Genomic DNA, 21,301 nt, shown 5'->3' on the forward strand with positions numbered 1-21,301 from the left:
TGCATTCAAAATTGCCTTTTTAAAATGGAATGCTATACATCTTATGCAACAGGGAATGGTATTTTAGTTAATTAGTTCTGCCATTATTAAAAGTTATAACTTGAAGTGAGAGAAAATTCACCTGGAAGGATGACACAAATAAACCACAATAAATCTTTACTCACCACTGGAAACATATTAAAAATGGCCTTTCTAATTAGGATTTCATTTTTACTTTCCACCTCATAACTCATGTTAGTTCCAACTGGAGTGTTATTTTGAGAAACAATGAAGTTCTGGACAGCATCACAACAGGAAGCAAGTTTTGCTCTACCAAAAAAAAAAAAGAAGAAGAAAAGTGAGCCATGAAATAAGATTAAGAAATAAACAAACAAGAAAAGAGAATACATGGGAAATGCAAAAAAGGATTTTGCCGTATGACTTTCAAAAGGAAGAGAAATCATTCACAAAGATGACATTTTTATCTCATTTCATTCTAACGGGCCCTGGATGGTGTAGCAAAGAATGGAAACAGGCTTATGCATAGGTAGGGACCCACTCATCAGCAGAAAATACTCATTAACATAATAATTTAAATATAAAAACTTCCTCTTGAGGATAATGTTGTAACTTTTTAAAAGAGAAAAATGACAAAATATATTATAATTATTTTATAACAACTATAAAGTACAGAAATAAATTAAGAACAGTGTTATAAATAGTCAACAAAGCAATATGCAATAATTTATTATGAGACAAATCCAATGAAAAGAATATTTGCAGGAATTTTTTTTGAGCTCTAGAAGCATAATTCACAAATACAAATTGTATTTAAAGCATATAACTTTATGTTTTGATATGTACATACATTGTGAAATAATCATCATAGTCAAGCTAATTAATATATCCATCACCTCACATGGTTATTTTTTCTTTTTATTTTTTGTGAACACTTAAGATCTACCCTCTTAGCAAATTTCAAGTATACAACGCAATGCAGTCACTTTGATGTACATTACTAAAGTGATTTTTTCTTTTGCTTTAAATTCATCATTTATTGCCCACAGTTCATTAGTATTACCTAAATCACAGAGATGGAGAAACTTTCTGAGAAGGTTAGGAAGACACTGCAAAGCACTCTGGGTATGACTGAGGCGTGTGCGCTGGTGCCTCACTCGCCGCAGCCCAGGGCTGGAGAGCCTCCGTGCCTCTGTCCTCTGGCCCTTCTCCCTTCAGGACCCCACCAGAAGGGTGTTCTCTCAGGCTCCGGACTCCTGCCCAGCCCAGGCTCAAGGCTCAGCACAGGACACAACCCCCCTACACCCGACAACAGGATGTGGAAAGGGGTCTGTTGGCTGTTTTCATTCAGCAGCATCTTGACAACTTGGGCTCTTGNGTATGACTGAGGCGTGTGCGCTGGTGCCTCACTCGTCGCAGCCCAGGGCTGGAGAGCCTCCGTGCCTCTGTCCTCTGGCCCTTCTCCCTTCAGGACCCCACTAGAAGGGTGTTCTCTCAGGCTCCGGACTCCTGCCCAGCCCAGGCTCAAGGCTCAGCACAGGACACAACCCCCCTACACCCGACAACAGGATGTGGAAAGGGGTCTGTTGGCTGTTTTCATTCAGCAGCATCTTGACAACTTGGGCTCTTGATCCCTGCACCCACAGACTGTTCTCTGGAAATGGGAGAAGGGCAGCCCCCAGCCTTCGGGAATGTTTAATGTGACCAGAGGAGGGCCGGGCAGACACACCAGAGCCAGAGAAACAGCTGCAGGTGTGTCCTCAGTTCCAGCACTGCTGGGCCCGCCCTGCCCTGCCTTGGCCTCTGCCCCAGTCATGGACCAGTCTTCCCATGGGGCTCCTTTCTTCTGGCCTCAGCCAGAAGGGGATGGTGGCAGGCCAAAAGCTTCCCCTTGTGGTGTTCCCCATATCCAGACTAGGGTGTGGCAGCATGGCTTGCTCGCTGGATCTCTGTCACCACCATGGTCTCTGTCATTCGTAAGCTGTAAGCATTCTTTGCCATCACCACCCCTGCCAGGAGAAGCTCCCTAAATGGAATTTTTAAGTGAAGCAAATTTAAAGTTGCCATTTTTTACATAAAGCTTAGAAAAAATGTAACTTAGTACTGAGCTATACTTCAAAACTATTACTGTGGAGTGAAACATTATCATTAGAATGCAGACCCAAGTAAGGCCCTGCAGGGCTCAGCTGAGTTTGCCCCACCCTCTGGCAGGTGAAGGTAGAACCACAGGGGGCTTTATATTATATTTTCGTAATTCTACTGGGATGCAGATCCTACGGCATCTCTTGATAATTATACCAGACCCAAGATGGCAGAGGGGTAAGTGGGAGCTACACTAACATCTTCCCAGGACTGATCTGGAATTACAACTAAATTGTAGAGAAATCATCCAGAATAACCAACTGAACACTAGCTGGAGAGAAGCCTTATAACCATAGACAGACAGAAGAAACCACCTCCTCACTGTGGTAGGGAGTGTGGAGGAGGCTTGAGAGAGTTGACTGGGGTCCCATGAGTGGTAGCTGAAGTTCCAGAGGGATATTTCAGTGGCTGGGGGGTTCCCCCTGAGAAGTGTGGGGTCTAAACCCCAAGCTGGGTTCCCAGCCTATAGCACCAGAACCTGGAAAGGAACCCAGATAATATACAGCTGTGAAAAACATCAGGGCTACTGTCTACCAGGGAGAAATGTCTAGAGACTCAGGAAGCCTGTTAAAGGACCAATGCACAATATTTTGTTTGTTGTCAGTTACCTGGGCCCTGAAAGAGGAGGGGCAGAGTGGACTAGAAACACATAAGGGGAGTCTGGGGCTTGTGGCTCTGGGAGAGAACTGAAGGAACAGCCATCAGGATCCTTGTGCTGAGTCATTCCCCATTCTTCAGAGGCCACCTTTCTCAGGCAGAGCACTGCCCTCCAAGAGGCAGGAGCCTGAGGGGAAGCAAGAGCCCCACCTTCAGGAATTACTCTGCTCCACCCTGTGGAGCTGTGTACCACTTGAGGCTATATCATTGATTAAGTTTAACAACTAAGGTGGATCTCTGGGAGCTGTGAGATTTTAGTTGACCTCGCCCTAGGCACTGTGCTGGTAAGAGTCGGCCTTGGTGTACAGCCTGGTTATTTCTGCACACAAACAGGCCCAGCCCAGGGAGCCACATAAGTGGATCACTGGTAGCTCCAAACAGGTTGCCCAGGGCCAGTCACAATGTTTGACAGAGTCCTGCACCAGACACTTTGCAGATCTACCTAATACATAGAAACAAAACAAAGAAGTAGCCAAAATGGGAAGACAAAGAAACAGATCCCAAATGAAACAACAAGAGAATTCTCCAGAAGGATAAAAAAAGATATTCCATGCAAACAGAAAGAAAAAAAAACCTGGGGTAGTGATATTTATATCTGACATGATAGACTTTAAAATCAAAGCTATAGTAATAGACAAAGAAGGACACTACATAATGATAAATGAAAAAATCCAACAAGATGATAATAAACATTAACATACCCAACACCCAACACAGGAACACCTAAATATGTAAATCAAATTTTGATGGGCATAAAGAAAGACAGCAACAGAAATATAGTCATAGTTGAGGATTTTAACACCCCACTTTGACTTTGGTGGATAGATCTTCCAGACAGAAAATCAACAAGGCAGCAGCTTTAAATGACACACTAGATCAAATGGGAACCATTGATATCTTCAGAGCGCTTCAGCCCAAAGCAGCAGAATATGCATACTTTTCAAGCACACACAGAACATTTCTAGGATAGATCACACATTAGGACACAAAACAAGTCTCAATACACGTAAGAAGATTGAAATCATATCACACATCTTCTCTAACCACAATACCATGAAACTAGAAGTCACAAGAACACTGAAAAACACAGAGAGACATGAAAGTTAAACAACATGTTATTAAACAATGAATGTGCCAACAACAAGATCAAGGAAGATATCAAAAGGTACCCGAAACAAATGAAAATGAGAACACAACTATTCAAAATTGGCTGGGCACAGGGAAAGCATTCCTAAGTGAAAATTCATAGCATTATAGGCCTGTCTCAAAAAAATAAGAAAAAGCTTGAATAAACAACCTAACTTTACACTCAAAAGAACTTGAAAAAAGAATAGCAAACAAAGCCCAAAGTGAGTAGAAGGAAGGAAATAATAAAGTTCAGAAATAGAGTATAAAAAAGCCACAAACGGTCAATGAACCCAAGAGCTGGATCTTTGAAAAGTTGAACAAGATTCACAAACCTTTAACCAGATTCATCAAGAAAAAAGAGAGGAGCCAAATAAATAAAATCAGAAATGAAAGAAGAGAAATAGCAATTGACACCAAAGAAATACAAAGTATTGTAAGAAAATATTATGAATAACTATATGCCAATAACCTGGATAACCTAGATGAAATAGATAAATTCCTACAACCTTCCAAAATTAAATCAGGGAGAATCAGAGAATCTGAATAGGCAGATTACACCTAATGAAATTGATGCAGTACTCAAAAGTGCCCAACAAACCAGAGCCCTCAACCAGATGGCTTCACAGAGGAGTTTTGCCAAACATTCTGAGAATTAACATCTCTCCTTCTCAAACTCTTTCATAAAATTCAAGAGGAGGGAAGGCTCCCAAGCTCATTTTACAAGGTCAGTATTACCCTAATTCCAAAACCAGATAAATACCATAAAAGAAAGAAAATTATAGGCCAACATCCCTGATGAACATAGATGCGAAAATCTTCAACAAAATATCAGCAAACTGAATGCAGCAATGTATCAAAAAGATCATGCACCATAATCAAGTGGGATTTGTTCTGGGAACACAAGGTTTGTACCACATTTGCAAATCAATAAATGAGATTCGTCACATAAACAAAATGAAAGATAAAAACCATGTGATCATATCAATAGATGTAGAAAAAGCATTTGATAAAATCCAGCACTGAATTATGATAAACACTCTCAGCAAAGTGGAATTAAAGAGAACATACCTAAACATAATAAGGACCATATATGACAAACTCCCTACTGGCACCCTACTCAATGGGCAAAAACTACAAACGTGCCCCTTAAGATCAGGAACAAGACAAGGATGTCTGCTTTCACCTCTCTTATTCAACACAGTACTGGAAATCCTAGCCACAGCAATCAGACAAGAAGAAATAAAAAGCATCCAAATTGGAAATACTCTACTATGTAGAGTATCATGTCAATGACATGATACTCTACATAGAGCACCCCAAAGATTCCACCAAGAAACTATCACAGATGACAAATGAATTTGGCAAAATAGCAGGATAAAAAAATTAACATCCAGAAATAAGTTGCATTTTTATATGCTAATAACAAACTAACAGAAAGTGGAATTAATAAAACAATTACATGCACAATTACTTCAAAAACAATTGCACTCACAATTACTTCAAAAAGAATTAAATACCCAGGAATAAACCTACCCAAGGATGTGAAAGACCTGTACTTGGAAATTATAAGACACTGAAGAAACAAATAGTAGAAGATACAAATAAGTGGAAGCACATACCGTGTTCATGGATAGAAAGAATTAACATCATTAAAATGTCCATACTACCCAAAGTAATCCATAGATTCAGTGCAATTCCTACCAAAATTCCAATGACATATTTCACAGAACTAGAACATACATTTCAAAAAGTTATATGGAACTAAAAAAGACCCTGAATAGCACAGTGATCCTGAGAAAGGAGAACAAAATTGTAGGAATTGTGCTACCTAATATCAAATTATACTATTAGGCTATAATAATCAAAACAGCATGGCACTGGTATAAAAACAGACACATAAATCAATGGAACAGAATAGAGTTCCAAGAAATAAACATACACCTTTATCATTATCTAATATTCAACTGAGGAAGCAAGCACACACAATGGATTAGAGATAATTTATTCAATAAATGGTGTTGAGAAAACTGGACAGATAAATGCAGAAAAATGAAACTAGATCACCTTCTTACACTACACACAAGAGTAAATTCAAAATGGATTAAAGACTTAAATGTTAGACCCAAAACCATAAAAATCCTAGAAGATAATATAGGCAGCAAAATCTTGGACATTGCTCATAACAATATTTTATTGGATATATCTTCCCAGGTAAGGGAAACAGAAGAAAAAATAAACAAATTGAACTATACATCAAACTAAAAAGTGTTTACACAACAAAGGGAAACATCAAAGATAAAAAGACAACCCACAGAATGATGTTAGTATCGAAAATTATAAAGAACTTACAAAACTCATCACCATAAAAACAACACAATTGAAAAATGGTCAAAGGACCCGAATAGACACTTGTTCAAAGAGGACGTGCAGATGGCCAATAGACATATGAAAATATGGTCAATGTCACTAATCATCAGAGAGATGCAAATGGAAACCACAATGAGATATCACCTCACATCTGTCAGAATGGCTGTCTTCAATAAATCAACAAATAACAAGTGCTGGCGAGGATGTGAAGAAAGGAGAACTCTTTTGCACTGTTGGTGGGAATGTAGACAGGTGCAGCCACTATGGAAAGCTGTATGGAGATGCCTCAAAATGTTAAAAATGGATCTTCCTTTGGACCCAGTGATCCCACCTCTGGAACTATATCCAAAGGAACCCAACACACGAATTTGAGAAAGCATAAACACCCCTATGTTCTTTGCAGTGTTATTCACAATAAAAGCAGCCCAAGTGTTTATCAGTAGGCGAGTGGATAAAACAACGATGGGAATTTACACAATGGAATACTACTCAGCTGTGAAAAAGAGGAAGATTTTCCCTTTGAAACAAAATGAGTGGACCTGAGACATTATGTTAAGTGAAATAAGCCAGTCAGAGAAACACAAACACCAAATGTGGTCTAATAAACAAACTGAACTAACAAGCAAAATAGTGACAGACTCATAGAGAGCACGATGACAGCTAAGGGCTGGGCAGGGGCAGGTGATGGAGGGACTGAGCAAAAAGGAAAAGGGATTCAGATTCATGGACGTGGACAACCATGTGGTAATTGCAGGGGGGAAGGTATGAGGACTAAATAGTAATAGAAAAAAATACAATAAAAATTAAAAGAAATAACTTCCATATGGCAAAAAATGGCATTATTAACTCAGTATTTCTGAAGGCCAGTTTCGCAAATTTTATCAAAACTTCAGTAATATATTTTTGCAATATGATTTTGTATCTAGAAATTTATTCTATAAAAATATCTTTGATATAGCTAAAAGTTTGTGTACAAACACAGATTTTACAAAATTGCTGTAAAAATTTTTGTTTGGTATTATATACTTATCTGTATTTACTTATGTGATATATGTGTTTTATAATTTATTTTCTTGAATTCTAAATATGTCTCTAGGATATATTGATTAATTAACTATCTACATGTGCAGTTTTAACACTATTAGCCATTTAAAAGTGTGTAATAAATACTAATGTACTAACAACGGAAGGTGTATGATATAGATTAAGAAAAAAAAATGACTGAAAACATTCCCTGTAAAATAAGAAGACTTAGAATAATTCTATGTATTTGCCCATGAATATTCTCTCTCTGTGTATGGGGAATTTTCCAAAATATATTTAATAGAATTTACCTGTTGTAGTGGTATCAAAAAAGTAGAGATGATTTTTCCAGATTTTAATCAGCCTTGAAGTTAAGAGATTCTTCCATTTGCACAACTGAACTAGTACTTAACCTAAGTCCATTTCCTGAGTCAGTTTTTCAAACTCTTCTTAGGAAAACACTGCATGCAGTCAAAAGTGGCAAGTGAGCAAAACTTGGACCTTTTCAATCTTAAAGAGTTTCCTCTCCCCTCAGCTTTTCCTCACAGGAGCTGTTTTTTACAATTTTAGTCACCTTGTTTCTCTTTGAAACGTTACATATTTCCACATATTACTTAAACATGAACTCTGGGCCCAATGACAGCAGAAGGGACAGTGACTATTCCGTGAGCTGCACTGACTGTGGCGGGGCTGACCCTGAGATTCGTTCACGTCTTTACGGCTTTGTGCTCTGAGGGGTACATTTCTGTGCATGTTCCTACTGAATTTCGTCCCTTTGAAAATACAATGCTCCAATCTGTCACAGTCATTTTGAATTATAATCCAGGCCTCCTGAATTCCATAATTCTCCAGGTAAAAAAAAAGTCAGTGCTGTGGTATTATTTGTACCTTAAAATCAAGATTTTCAACAGTACTTCTTATCTGTGAACTTATTAAACTAGAACATTCTTCTTCACTGAATCTTATCACTTGCTTATTATTCCTCTTTGTATTTCAGAACCTAGAGATTAGCAACAGAAGAAGCTGAAAATGAAATGATGTACAGTCAAAAGATGATACTAAGTAATTTTTAATTATAAACTTCATTTCCTAAGCACTCAGATGACAGATTCTAAATTCAGAAATTCTTAGGTGTTTTATGGCTTCACTTATATGTAGAATCTCGAGAACAAAACAAAGGAACAAACAAAATTAAAACAGGCTCAGAGACCCGGAGGGCATCTGGATGGCTGCCAGAGGGAAAGTGGCCGGGGGGGACTGGTGAAACAGGTGAAGGGATGATGAAGAACAAACTGGCAGTCACACAACAGCCACTAGGCTGTGCAGTAAAGCACAGGGGATACGGTCGGTAATACCATGAGGACTGTGCATGGTGCCCGGTGGGTACCTGAAATATTGGGGCATTCACTTTGTAAAGCAGATGATTTTCTAACCACTCTGCTGTATACCTGAAACTAATGCAGAATAATACTGAATATAAACTGTAACTGGAAAAAAAACAGAAAGCCTATGTGTTTGTAATTTTAAAAGTCTCTTTTAGACAGCACTCTGAGAAAAGGTAATGGAATAAATTCTCATTTAGTTTTGACAAGTAATTTAATTTCTCTAAGGATAGTCACTGCTTAAAAGAACATTATATCACCAAAAACACTAACCACAGTACCCTTTGCAGTTTTTAATATTAATAGGCTTTGTTCTGAAATTATATTTTTAACATTGTGTTATAAAATTTTCAGATCTACAGGAAAGTTGAGGGAATTGGACAACGTGCACTTGAATAACCACCAGCTACCCTCTACAATGAACTCTTTCCTCTATTTGTCTTATTATCATTTATCCAGCAATCCATTGTTGTAGTTACTACAATTCAAAGTAAATTGCAGGTATCAGTACACTTTATTCTTACATGCTTCAGCGTGTACATCATTATTTTGTTTATATTTTGGAGTAAAATTTACATTCAATAAAATCACAAGTACATTCGATGAATTCCGAGATGCATGTATCCCTGTTACTAGTCTCCTATATCAAGATGTAGAAAATGACTAACCCCAGACGATGCCCTCCTACGGCTTCCAGTCTATTTTTTCAGCACTCCCTCATTTCGAGGCAACCACATTTGTGATTATTTTTTTTTACCAAAGTTTAGTTTTGTCTGTTCTAGAATCTATAGAAACAGAATTATATAATATGCATGCTTTGGGGAAAGGCTTTTCCCCTCAGCATAAATGGTTTTGCAGTTCATGCTGTTGTGTGTATCCGTGTTTGTTCCTTTGTGTTGCTGGGGTAGTATTGCCTCGCATGGGCATGCCGGGGTTGGAGTTAGCCATCTCCCTTGCTCTATAAAAAAAATCACTATCAAAATCAAAGTTAAATGCCAAATCATTCATAATAACTTCCCAGAAAAAAAAGAGAATAATTACCCAAAATGTTATTTCTGAAGCCTGTATTGTTTCACTAACTAATGGGACTTTTTAAGCCTCAGTGGCAGAATTATAAATGTATGCTCTTCGCCACTTCCCAACTCCTCCATGTGGTGGCGCCCCATTAAGAACCAGTGTTGGTATAAAGCTGAGCTGCTTCTAACAAATTACACAAAATGAAATTTTATCTATTATTCCACTTCCCATCATGTCCCCAAAGTCAATTCTGATCTTTGTTCACAATAATGGGCATGGCAATTTCCCCCCTCTTGTATAAAAAGAGGAGACATTAAGAAACGGACATACTATTAATTAGATGTGGTAATTTTATGTCAACTTGACTGGGCCAAGTTGATGGCCAGAGAGCTGATCAGACATTATTCCTGGGCGTGTCTACAAGTGTGTTTCTGGAAGAGATTCGCATTTGAATCAGTTGACTGAAGTAAGATTTCCCCCCTAATGTGGGTGGGTATCATCCAATCCACTGAGGGCCTGAATAGAACAAAATGCAAAGGAGGGCGAACTTGCTCTTTGCTGGAGCTGGGACAGCCGTCTTCTCTGGTCCTCAGTCGTTCGTGCTCCTTGTTCTCAGGCCTTCAGACTCAGACCGGGACTTTCACCATCACCTTTCCTGGGTCTCCAGCTTGCAGATGGTAGATAATAGGACTTAGTCTCCGGAATTACATGAGAGACTAATAAATCTGATAATAAATCTCTTTCTGTACATGCCCAAGTGGTTCTGCTTCCTCATAAAACCCTGACTAAGAAATATGGGTCCAGAGAAGTGTGGGTGCTGCTATAACAAATAACGAAAAATGTGGAAGTGGCTTTGGAACTGGGTAAGAAGTGGAGATTGGAAGAGTTTTATGTGCATGCTAGAAAAGATCTATGTTATCATGAAAAGAACTTTAAAGGCAACTCTGGTGATCTCTCAGAAAGAAAAGAGGAGAGCTGTAGACAGACTTCCATCTGCTTAGAGAAAACCTAAGTGATCCTGAGCAGAAGGAACACTGGGAGACATATGATGGTGAAGGCCATTCTGATGAGCTCTCACCCCGAAATGAGGAACACATTATTGAACCATAGAGAGAAGGTGATTCTTCTTCTAAAGTGGTAAAGAACTTGGCTGAGCTGTGTTACAGCTCTAGTGTTTTGTGGAAGGTGGAACTTGCGAGCAATGAAATTAATTGGATGCTTAATTGAGGAGGTTTCTAAGCAAAATGTTGAAGAGGAGGCTTGGTTCCTCCTGACTGCTTGCAGTAAAATGAAAGAAGAGAGAAATGACTCGAGGGAAGACCTATTAACAAAAAAGGAAGCAGAACTGAGAGATTTGGAAATTAGAGGATTATCCGTATGGCAAAAATGAGAATGTATGCTGTGGGGAGAACACTAAACGTGTGGCCAAGTTTATGTTTCGTAAAGAGATTAAGGTGGGTGTGAAGCACAGATTTAATTAGCCACAACTGCAGAAAAAATGCCAATTTGAACTGAAGAGGAATTAGATGAGAAGAAGTGAAGGAAAGCTGTTTGACTTCTTTAACTTGTAAGCGTGGGATCACAGAGCTATTTGACAACAAATGTGTATTTTTCTGCAAGACAAGGGCAGAATGACCTCAAAGGCGACTCAGAGATCAACAAGGCTGCCTTCTCAGTTACAAAAGGGAAGACCTGCTTCCAACAGGCCAGATGGCCTCTGCCCAAAGCCATGAGGGCAGGCCCACCGAAAACCATGGTGATAGGGATGCCCAGCAAGCTGTAGGGCAAGACCCACATCACCGAGGGTCCAGAGGTGAGCATTAAGATCTCATAAAGTTTGCTTTACTGTGTTTTAGACTTGCTTGGGACCTGTCACCTCTTTCTTCTTTTCTATTTCTCCCTTCAGGTATAGGAACATTTGTCCTATGCCTGTCCCACCATTGTATTTTGGAAGCACATAAATTGATTGTTTTCATGAGTGGACAGCTGGAGAGGACTTTGCCTCAGGATGAATGGTACCTAATTACCCACACCTAATTTAGAGGATATTTAGATGAGACTTTGGACTTCAAACTTTGGACATGAGGCTGGAACAAATTTAAGACTTTTGGGATTGTTGAGATGGAATAAATGGACTTTTTGTTTGAGAAGAAAATGAATTTGGGGGGCAAAGGGCAGAATGTCATGGACTAAATATTTGTATCCTCCCCAAATTTATATGTTGATATTCTATGTCCTGTGTGACGGTAGTTGGTGATGGGGCCTTTGGGAGGTGTTCAGAATTAGATCAAGTCATGAGACCGAGTCCTCATGCATGGGGATAGTTTCCTTATAATAGTCAGGAGAGAGCTTGCTTCCTCTTTCTGCTCTCTGCATTGAGGACACAACGAGAAGGCTGCCATCTGTAACTGGGAAGAAGGTGCGCACCAGCACCCAACCATGCTGCCACCCTGACCTCCCACTGCCAGCCTCCAGAACTGTGAGAAACAAATTTCTGTTGTTTATTAGCCATTCCATCTACGGTACTTTGCACTAGCAGCTAAAACAAACACGCTGGAAGCTATGCTGTGACTGCAACCCCTAAATTGTCTATAATGTGTAGTCTTACATTCCCCAGTAATAAATGCCCACGATCAGCATTTACTAGGTCAGCACGCACAGAGCTTGTGCTTGTGAAGCACTGCGCACTTTCCAGAACATTCTCACACCTGTTACCTCATCTGACTCCCCCAACAACCAGAGAGATAGAAAATATTATTAACTCCATTTTAGAGATGAGAAAACTGGTGCTGAGAGGGGCAAAGCGACAAGACCAAGGCACACAGGTTGTAAATGACTCAAGCTTACATCTTTTGACGTAATTTAACTCTCCTTCGCAGTTTACACCAGAGTACGTACGTTAGAGTCGGGGTGGAGGGCGTACTGCCCTTACTTGAGCCTCTTCCCTGTAGGATGCTCTCCAATAATGGCACCCCAACAACTCAGTGGCTCCCAAAATAATGCAGGCAGCACCTTGCCGACAACTTGCCCAGACACAACTCAAAGGCTGCAAAACATATATAGTGCATGTAACTGCTTCAAACCCTACCTAGAGCTGAGACACTCGAGGCTCTTGTTCTACATGGAGGAGATACAGGACTCCCCACGGGGTCAAGGATATCAAGTGGTCAGGCCAATGCACTCCATATTAAATGGAAAAGAATTCCCTGGATTAGTGATGACCTAACTCCCCTGTGTCATGACTTCAGCAACTTCCTGCACATAATCCAGATTCAAAAGGTGAATACTCTATGCTCCCTTCTACCGCCAGGAAAAAATAGGAACCCTCTGCTTGCATTGAATTCCAGAACTTAAGAATCCACATACTTTCAAAAGTGCTTAACTCTCGAGGAGTAGGTTGGCCCTGGGAGAATAGGGCTTAATACATTTAGCCTTGATCTATACAGATGAAATCTGAAAATGTGCAAAGTCATCTTTACGTCACAGTTGGTCTAATAAGTGTACTTTTGAAAAAGGGATTTTTGTTAAAATTGTGAAATTTTTTTTCCCTTTTACTCTGTAGGAGCTATTGCCTTTGTTTTATTTTTTTTGTTGTTGTTTTGTTTTCTTGATTCATTTCAAGTCTCAGGCCAAAATCCTTCCTTAGTTCTAAATGGGATGCTTCCTGGAGTTCCATGAAATATTAATAACTGCGTAAGGCTTGCAGCGCGCACACACTAGAGGCCATTCTGAATATTAATAACCTAACTGCCCAGCCCAGAGCTCACAGACATCCCTTCTGTCCATAAGACTCTCTAATGAGCTGTGGGGCAGTCAGGGTGAGGTGGAGGTTACAGACACTTTCCAAGTATTAAAGAGCTTCCTTTTGGGGGAATCCATCCTCTAAGATTGTAATAAGCCTCCTAAGAAAAAGAGTTTTAAAATATAAGCACCTTCAGAAATTCAAGGGACTTATTTACCACCCTAAACATTTCTAACAGTCAAATTTCTTTCTCTTCAGCAAAATCACAATGCCTAGACTGAGCAATGCCTAGACCACCAACTACCTCTGACTACCTCTCTCCTGTGGATACCCCCTGTTTTGCTTTTTTCTCTCCTATATTATATAATTCATTAATTGACTGATAATAACAGTATCAAATATTTAGTGTATTGTCCCTACATGCTGAACATTTCACATATATTATTTCACTTAAGCCCTGCAATAACCCTACAAAACAGGTGCAACTGGCACTCAGTTCTTGGCTGAGAACAACTCAAGCCTATAAAAGATAAGTAGGTCTCATACATATCACCTCATTCATTCATGTGCATTTAGTTAGCACCTAGGTAGATGGTAAGCCCTGTGAGATGGGCTGTCTATCTACTGGTGAATAAAATACAGCCTCTGCCTTTATGGTGTTTCTGATCTAGTAAGGAAGGAAAGAGAAAGGTTTATAAGAATGAATTTTAAGGTTAGCAGGATAGGCCACCCGCCCCCAAATATGCCACTTGGTATTACTGATTATTTTGAGCCCAGGCAATAAGAAAAGAACAAATGCAAGAAAGAGCGTTTCTCTGAACCCACTCTGTCTGCCAGAGGAACCCAATTGTCACCAGTTCGCTGCTGAACAGTCTTATCAACAGGAAGATGGGCTCTGGTCACAGGAGAGAAGACCGGAAGTGGACACCACACCCAGCAGACTTTATCACATGCTGTCATACCTCCCATCTGTTCCTCTAAGGACCCTCATCTTTCCTAAAAATCATTTACTGTCTCCTAAAAAACTCCTACTATCCCCCACCCCCTTTCACGATTAGGATGATCCTGACACCTGAGCTCTAAGCCACCTCAGGGAGTTCCTCATCTTGCATGTATACCTGAGATCTTTGTCTCAATAAACTCATTTTTCTCTTGTTATGTTACTCTGTCTTTCATTACAGGGCTCTCAATGAAGAACTCAGAAGGGTAGAGACAAATTATTTTTCCTCCCCCACAAACTGAAAGATAGTGAGTGGTACAGCCAAGATTCAACCTAAGATTCAAACCCTCACTCTGAAGCCCACGCTCAGTCGATGGCCCAGAAAGCACCATGGTGGGCAATGTTCCCGACAATGTTATTGTTTGAACCACCCTATCTTACTGCCCAACAGACTTTTATAGAATGCTCAAGTTCATAATTGGAAACATATTTAAACATAAAAAAGTACTATGGGCTCAAAGTGCCTTTATATCATGTAGATGTTGCTTTCACACTGTGTATTCAATAGGACAACCCCAGGCAGCCTCCATGCACAGTGGTCATGCCCCAGTGACCGCTAGACTCTGGCTGAGTGTGTGTGCTTGCAGGTTTATTTTAATTCACTCGATAAAACTCAGCTGTGTGCACTGGCTTATGAAAATTCAAGTGTGGCCTGAAACAATATAACTAAAAGAATAGTGGCTGGAAGAAGTGGGGAGAAAGACATTCCACTCTGTGTTACTCAAACTATACTCCGTGAGCTTGAGTCTGTTGTGGAAACTTTGCTTCCAAATGTGTGTTAGGAAAACAGGGCCTCTCGGGAGGGAACATCTACATTGGTAGAAGAACTGAAACCCATGACAGGTGAAAAACTGATAAAGCCCAGAACAGAAAAGAACAGATTTGGGGAGATTCAATAGCTATCTTTGAGCACTATACACACTTAGAAGGAGTTAGATCTAACTCCTGTAACTTCAAGGTTTGGCACTAGGACTAACACACAGAACAATTCAGCACATATTTAATGAGCACCAATTGAGTAATGACCATGGGTCAAGGTCAAAAGGATTATAAATTAATAAATACAAATATGAATAAAATGTGGATGGGTCCTACCCTCCAAGAGCTTATGGACAGGACAGATGCAAAATGTAAACAGCTTTTCAATGTCACTTAATATATTGTTTTAAGGTCTGAAGAAGTTATGATAAGAGCACAAGAGAAGGACACTTGAACTCATCTGGGGAAAAGTAGAAGGTTTTATGAAAGTGTTAGTTCAGTGCCTTGCACATAGGAGGCGTGGGATAAATATTTATTTAATGCATGAATAAACCTGTGTTTGGCAATGATCACTCAGATAGTGGAGAATGGATGGTAGCCAAAGGAGACCAGAGCGAAGAAGGATGACTGTTGGTGACCAAGCATCTGTTGTAGAGTTCACCTAACTCAAGATTAAAAGGGCCCATACTAGGTAAGTGATTTTAGAGTGAAAAGGGCAGGGGTGGAGTGGGGAGGGGGAGACTTGATATCTTTCTACTAAGAAGTGAAAGAACAAGAAGGTTTGAATGAAAGCTGCCTAGGGAATAAAACAATGGCTCTGATTCCCAGTCAGGGCACATGCCTGGGTTGCAGGCCAGTTCCCGGCAGGGGACACACCAGAAGCAACCATACATTGATATTTCTCTCTCTCTCCTTCCTCTCCCCTCTAAAAATAAATAAATAAAATCTTTAAAAAAACAATGGCTCTGAGACACGAGCTTTTCTCCATATGCCCCCAACCCTCAGCATTCCCCAGTAGAATTCATTGATTTCACCAGTATTCACCAAGAGGATTCTGTGTTCCAGGTCACACTGTGTGAGACCCTGAACTACGGCAAGGAATAAGGGACCCTGTCCCTGCTCTCATCCTGTACCTGGGGCAGCACAATTTAGGGAAGAAGAAAATAGAAAAAGGCTTCAGAGTGATGCACTAAAGGTGGTTAATGGTTTGTTAACTGTGTTCGAGTAGGAAAGTTTAGCAACGTAGAGGAACCTTTGTATGAAGGGTCACTGAACTGCCAGGGAAGAAAATTCATACAAAGTTGTAGTAAGCAAAGAACAACAGAATCTATTGTATTCATAGGGTTCTAAAACTTTGGAAGGAATAGAAACTCTTTAATGAATTTGGACAATATGTTTCAACTGTTAGTTTGTGTATTATGGGTAACTGCAGATGAGAAGTGAAAAGGTGAAAGAGAAAGAGCAAAATACCTGTAGAGAAACCCAGAAAAAAACAACAACACAGAAACAGATGGACATGGCACAAGATGAAGAAGAAAAAGAAAAGAGATGGGCACATAAAACTGAAACCCAAAGGACACAACCCTGAGAAAAGTGGAGGAGATAAATACAGAAAGTAACAGTCACACGCAAACCACCAGGTTGGAGAGGCTCATGAAATACCCAGAGAGAAATGTGAACACTCCCCTGGTCACACAGAAACCCAGGTTATGGAGACAGCTACTTGACAGAAAGAGGCCAGAAAGAGAGCCAGGGAACAGAGGCCCATATAGGAACAAAAAAGCGAAACATGAGTTTGAAGTCAAGTAAACTAATGCATAAACAATAACAGCAGATACGTGCATGGCTCTAACGATGTCCCAGACACTCTTCTAAGCACTTTACATAGTGACTTACTTAATCTTCCTCAGAGCCCTATGAGGAAAACATTATTATCATCACTACTTTTTATTTGCATTTTGCAGATGTGGCAGCTGAGAAACAGAAAAGCCAAGTTACTTCCCCAAGGTCACACAGCTGGTAAATGACATGACTGAGATTTGAACCCAAATCTTAATGTCTGCATGCTCCTAATCACTGCCTATACTCCCTGTAAATGTTGCCTCATTATACATAAACAGCCCACGTAACAGAGATACACAGAGGAAACAAAGCCACTGACACAGCCCCCACAGCCTCCTACACAACACGTGGATGAACTACCCAACCTTCATGGAAAAATATCTGCCTCTGGGATATTTTATAAATTGTGATGAAATATTTTCAGACTGCAGAATTTTCACAGCTATATGCATAAAAGGGTAAAACAGTGTCCAAACCCCTTCCTTGGAGGGTGGAGGAGGGCTGGGAACCAAGACAACTCCCAAGAAAAAAAGACAGGGTCTGTCACTAAGGAGAACAGACATGAACAGCATGGACCAAGAGGGTAGAGTGAGAAATCAAGGTTAGTAACATTGAACAGTGTTCAGGATAAATTCATTCATAGGTACATTTATTCAGCAAACCAACTCTTACGCCTTTTCTAAGTACTAGGGCTATACCAACAGAACGAGATATGTATTTTAGGATGTGCACCCAGGCTTCAGTGAAGAGCACAGGTTAGGGGGGTGTGATTAAAGGTGGTGTGATCAGTTAGAAGGAGAGGGCAGTGACCGAGTGTCATAGACAGTCCAGTCTCCAAGGATGGCCACCATCAACCCCTTCTCTCCCCATACACGCACGTTACTCCTCACGAGAACAGAAAGAAACTCAGATGCAGAGAACAAATTGATGGCTGACAGATGGGAGAGGGCTTAGAAAGATGGGTGAAAAGGGGAAGGGATTAAAAAGCGCAAATTGGCAGTTAGAGAATAGTCATGGGGATGTAAAGACAGCATAGGGAACACAGTCAATGATACTGTAATAATCATGTCTGGTGTCAGATGGGTACTAGACTTATCAAGGTGACCACTTCATGAGTTATGTAAATGTCTAATCACTGTGCTGTACACCTGAAACTAATACAATATTGCATGCCAACTGTAATAAAAAATATTTTTTTCCTAAAACAAAAGACTAATGTTACTCCTCACATCAAGAAGTGAGAGTTAAACTCCTCCCCTTGAACCTGGGCTGACCTTCATGACTATTGTGACTAAGAGAATGGCACAGACGTGGTGTCCTCAGGCTTCCAAAGCCAGGCTGTAAAAAGTCCCAGGGCTTCTGCCTGGATCTCTTGAAGTACTCACTCTTTAAGTGCTGCCTCAGAGAACCTAGCCACTGCCATCTGTGAAGCTCAGGTCACATGCAGAGGCTTTTTTGAAGGTGCTTTCCACAGCAGCCCTAGCTGAACTACAAAAGTCAACATCAAATGCTAGCTATGTGAGCCAGCCATCTTGGATGTCCAGCCCAGGCAAGCTTTTAGACGAGTCCAGCTCTAGTCACCTTTGGATTGCAGTCCTGTGCAAGCCCCCAGGTAAGAGTTCCCCAGCTAAGCTCAGTCGGCCCAGGAAACTGTGGAAGAATATCAAATCATTACTTTAAGCCATCAAGTTTTTCAGCACTTTATCATACAGCAGTAGATAACCAGAATACTAGCTAAGGCATATTTAGATAACAGGTAAGAGATATGCTGTATATAATGCCAACCCATGTTTTTGGCCTGAACTTTCAGGGAAAAAAACTTTCATTTTAATTTTTTAATTCAATTATTTTTATTTATATTTAGAAACAAAACCAATTATCGTATTCCAGGTTATTATTTGGCATACGGATATCATTATTGCCTCCTAAGGTTATGCTTTTCATGCATAAACACAAATAAAAGAATTAAAAACACTTATATAGATACAGAATTAGTACTACCTATGTGTAATGCACATCTCTATTTTTCCCTTGGAAATTTGGGCCCAGAAGTGCACATTATACACAGCAAAATATGGTAATTAGAGCAGTGAGATTGGGCAGGGCTCTCCAGAGGAAAAGAACCAATAGTCTACTTACCTACTCATCTCTCATCTACCTATCTATCTAGTCTGAAGATGCTCATTAAAGAAATTGGCCCACACAATCTGGGGGCTGCACAGTCTAAAATGTGTAGGGAAGTCAGCCAGGCAGGCAGGCTGGACACTCAGGCAGAAGGTGATGCTGCAGTCTTGAAGCAGAATTTCTTCTCTTCTGGGAAACCTTAGCTTTGCTCTGTAAAACACTTATCAGTTGATTGGATGAGGCTCACCCACGAGATCCCAGGCAATCTCTTTTACTTACTGTCCACTGTTAACCATGTCTACAACAGTACCTTCACTTGAACAACTGGATAAGCATTTGAATAAATAACTGAGTACTCCAGCCTGGTCAAGTGGATGCAGAAAATTAACCATCACAGTAACTAGACTAGAATAGTGGTGGGGGATAGAGACAGTAGATAGATTTGAAACTGCCAAAGTTTGGTGAGTGACTGGAGTGGGCACTGAAGGAGATGTCAAAGGTAATGCACAGGTTTATGATTCGGGCCTCGGGGAGAGGGTGGTGCTTTCCCCGACACAGGAAGGAAAAGGCCTTCTTGTAAAGAAGTAGTGAGTTGTTATCATTTTAACTCATCCTAAGGCTCATAAAAGAAAAATGGGATCACACTGCAGTAGTAGAAGGAATCTAGAAATCACATTGTACAAAAACAGGGCTGTGAAGTCTCTGAACATTGGAGAGCTATTCACCCACTTGGCTGGCTTAAGGTGCCATTTGGAATGAACACAAAGCTAGGACCACACTGACTTCTCAAGGTCCCTCCTACTGTTCTAGTTGCATGATTGAACCATGCCTTTTTTATTTTTAAAAAATACATTTTATTGATTATGCCATTGCAGTTGTCCCATTCCCCCCCCCTTCATTTTCCTCCACCCGGCACACCCCCTTTAGTTCATGTCCATGTGTCACAAGTTCTTTCAATTCTACCATGCCTTTTTTAAATTGTTAAGTTAGATTCAATTGTGCATTACATAAGTGTGAACAACACAATTTCTAAAAATACAAAATCAACTGTTAAGATGACTGCTAAGAGTTCTGAATATATTTTACTTTTCAGACAAAAAAAAATCCAGGTCACTGCCATTATTGTTCAATGTGTGAAGAGGATGTAAAGAAATCATTTATACCAAACCTCTGCTGACAGAGTTTATATTTCTCTTCAGTTAGGTATTTTGAAGAGAAGGAAAAGAGAGAAGTAAGAAACTATTTTTTATTCAGACATTGTCTGGAAACACATTCAAGATCATGAATTAACACTCTGAACCCTGCAAAAACAGAGTTTTATCATTATAATGCTGAATCAATTTTACGTGTAATTTGCACCAACATGTCACTCTGGGAAACATTTCCTAAGGAAAATGTTTGCAGTGTATTTTGTGTTTACACCCCCTTTTTTATAAAAGGTCTCAGTATTTCCTGTTCCTTACCTTACCAAACCAAAGCTTAATTGTATTTTTCAGTAAAGTGCGATGCATATGGATACAAAGGGCTCCTTCTGTCCTGCACAGATGGAAAGACAAATAGGAGGCCTGTTCTGCTCAAGATCATTTAATGAGTCTGGTTCACCTGCACAAATGGGCCCTAAGTGCTCCTAGAAAGCACTCTGGGCCACCTACATCTCAGGCACTTTTCCAGGACAGCTCTCCTGGCTCACGGTGAAATTCATCTTCTGCTTTTTGGCTTCAGCCCCAAACTCAGCTTCTGTTTCTGCCTGGACTCTAGGAACTATGCAGTTAGTTTTCTGCCTTTAGCATCTGGCTTCCCTCCACAACCTGACTTTTTATCTCTGGCCTCAGGCTTCACCCAACAGATCAGAATGATCCAGTTCTACCCTGAGCTGCCAGCCCTTAGTTAGTCCCAATGTGGGTGCTAAATAATCTGGAAAAAGGGTGGGATGTAAAACTCTTTGCTCTGTCTATAATCAGGCTGATTAATTTGGGGGCAACTCTGAGTCATTCCTCCTTGGAACTCAGAGCAATGTTGACAAACCCAATTTGATCAAACCCGATCTTGAAAGGGGGAAGGGGGTGGGGGAACCAGCCATAGATTGTTTAGATAAGTGTAAGTCCTTTTCTACTGCAAATA

General features: G+C 40.2%; 1 protein-coding gene across 1 annotated transcript in view; it reads right to left on the reverse strand.

Annotated features, from left to right (window-relative positions):
* The window catches only part of ST8SIA6 (ST8 alpha-N-acetyl-neuraminide alpha-2,8-sialyltransferase 6), a 61,607-nt gene that overhangs the window by 9,396 nt on the left and 30,910 nt on the right, over positions 1 to 21,301 (reverse strand). The window contains exon 3 of the mRNA XM_037060779.1: positions 165 to 309. Within this exon, the coding sequence (XP_036916674.1) occupies positions 165 to 233 (69 nt within the window). The 5' untranslated portion in view covers positions 234 to 309. The remainder of the gene's footprint in view (positions 1 to 164; positions 310 to 21,301) is intronic.

The sequence above is a fragment of the Sturnira hondurensis genome, unplaced genomic scaffold, assembly GCF_014824575.4.
Source record: "Sturnira hondurensis isolate 20B ecotype Veracruz unplaced genomic scaffold, ASM1482457v3 Scaffold0012488, whole genome shotgun sequence".
In the NCBI taxonomy this organism is placed as follows: domain Eukaryota; kingdom Metazoa; phylum Chordata; class Mammalia; order Chiroptera; family Phyllostomidae; genus Sturnira; species Sturnira hondurensis.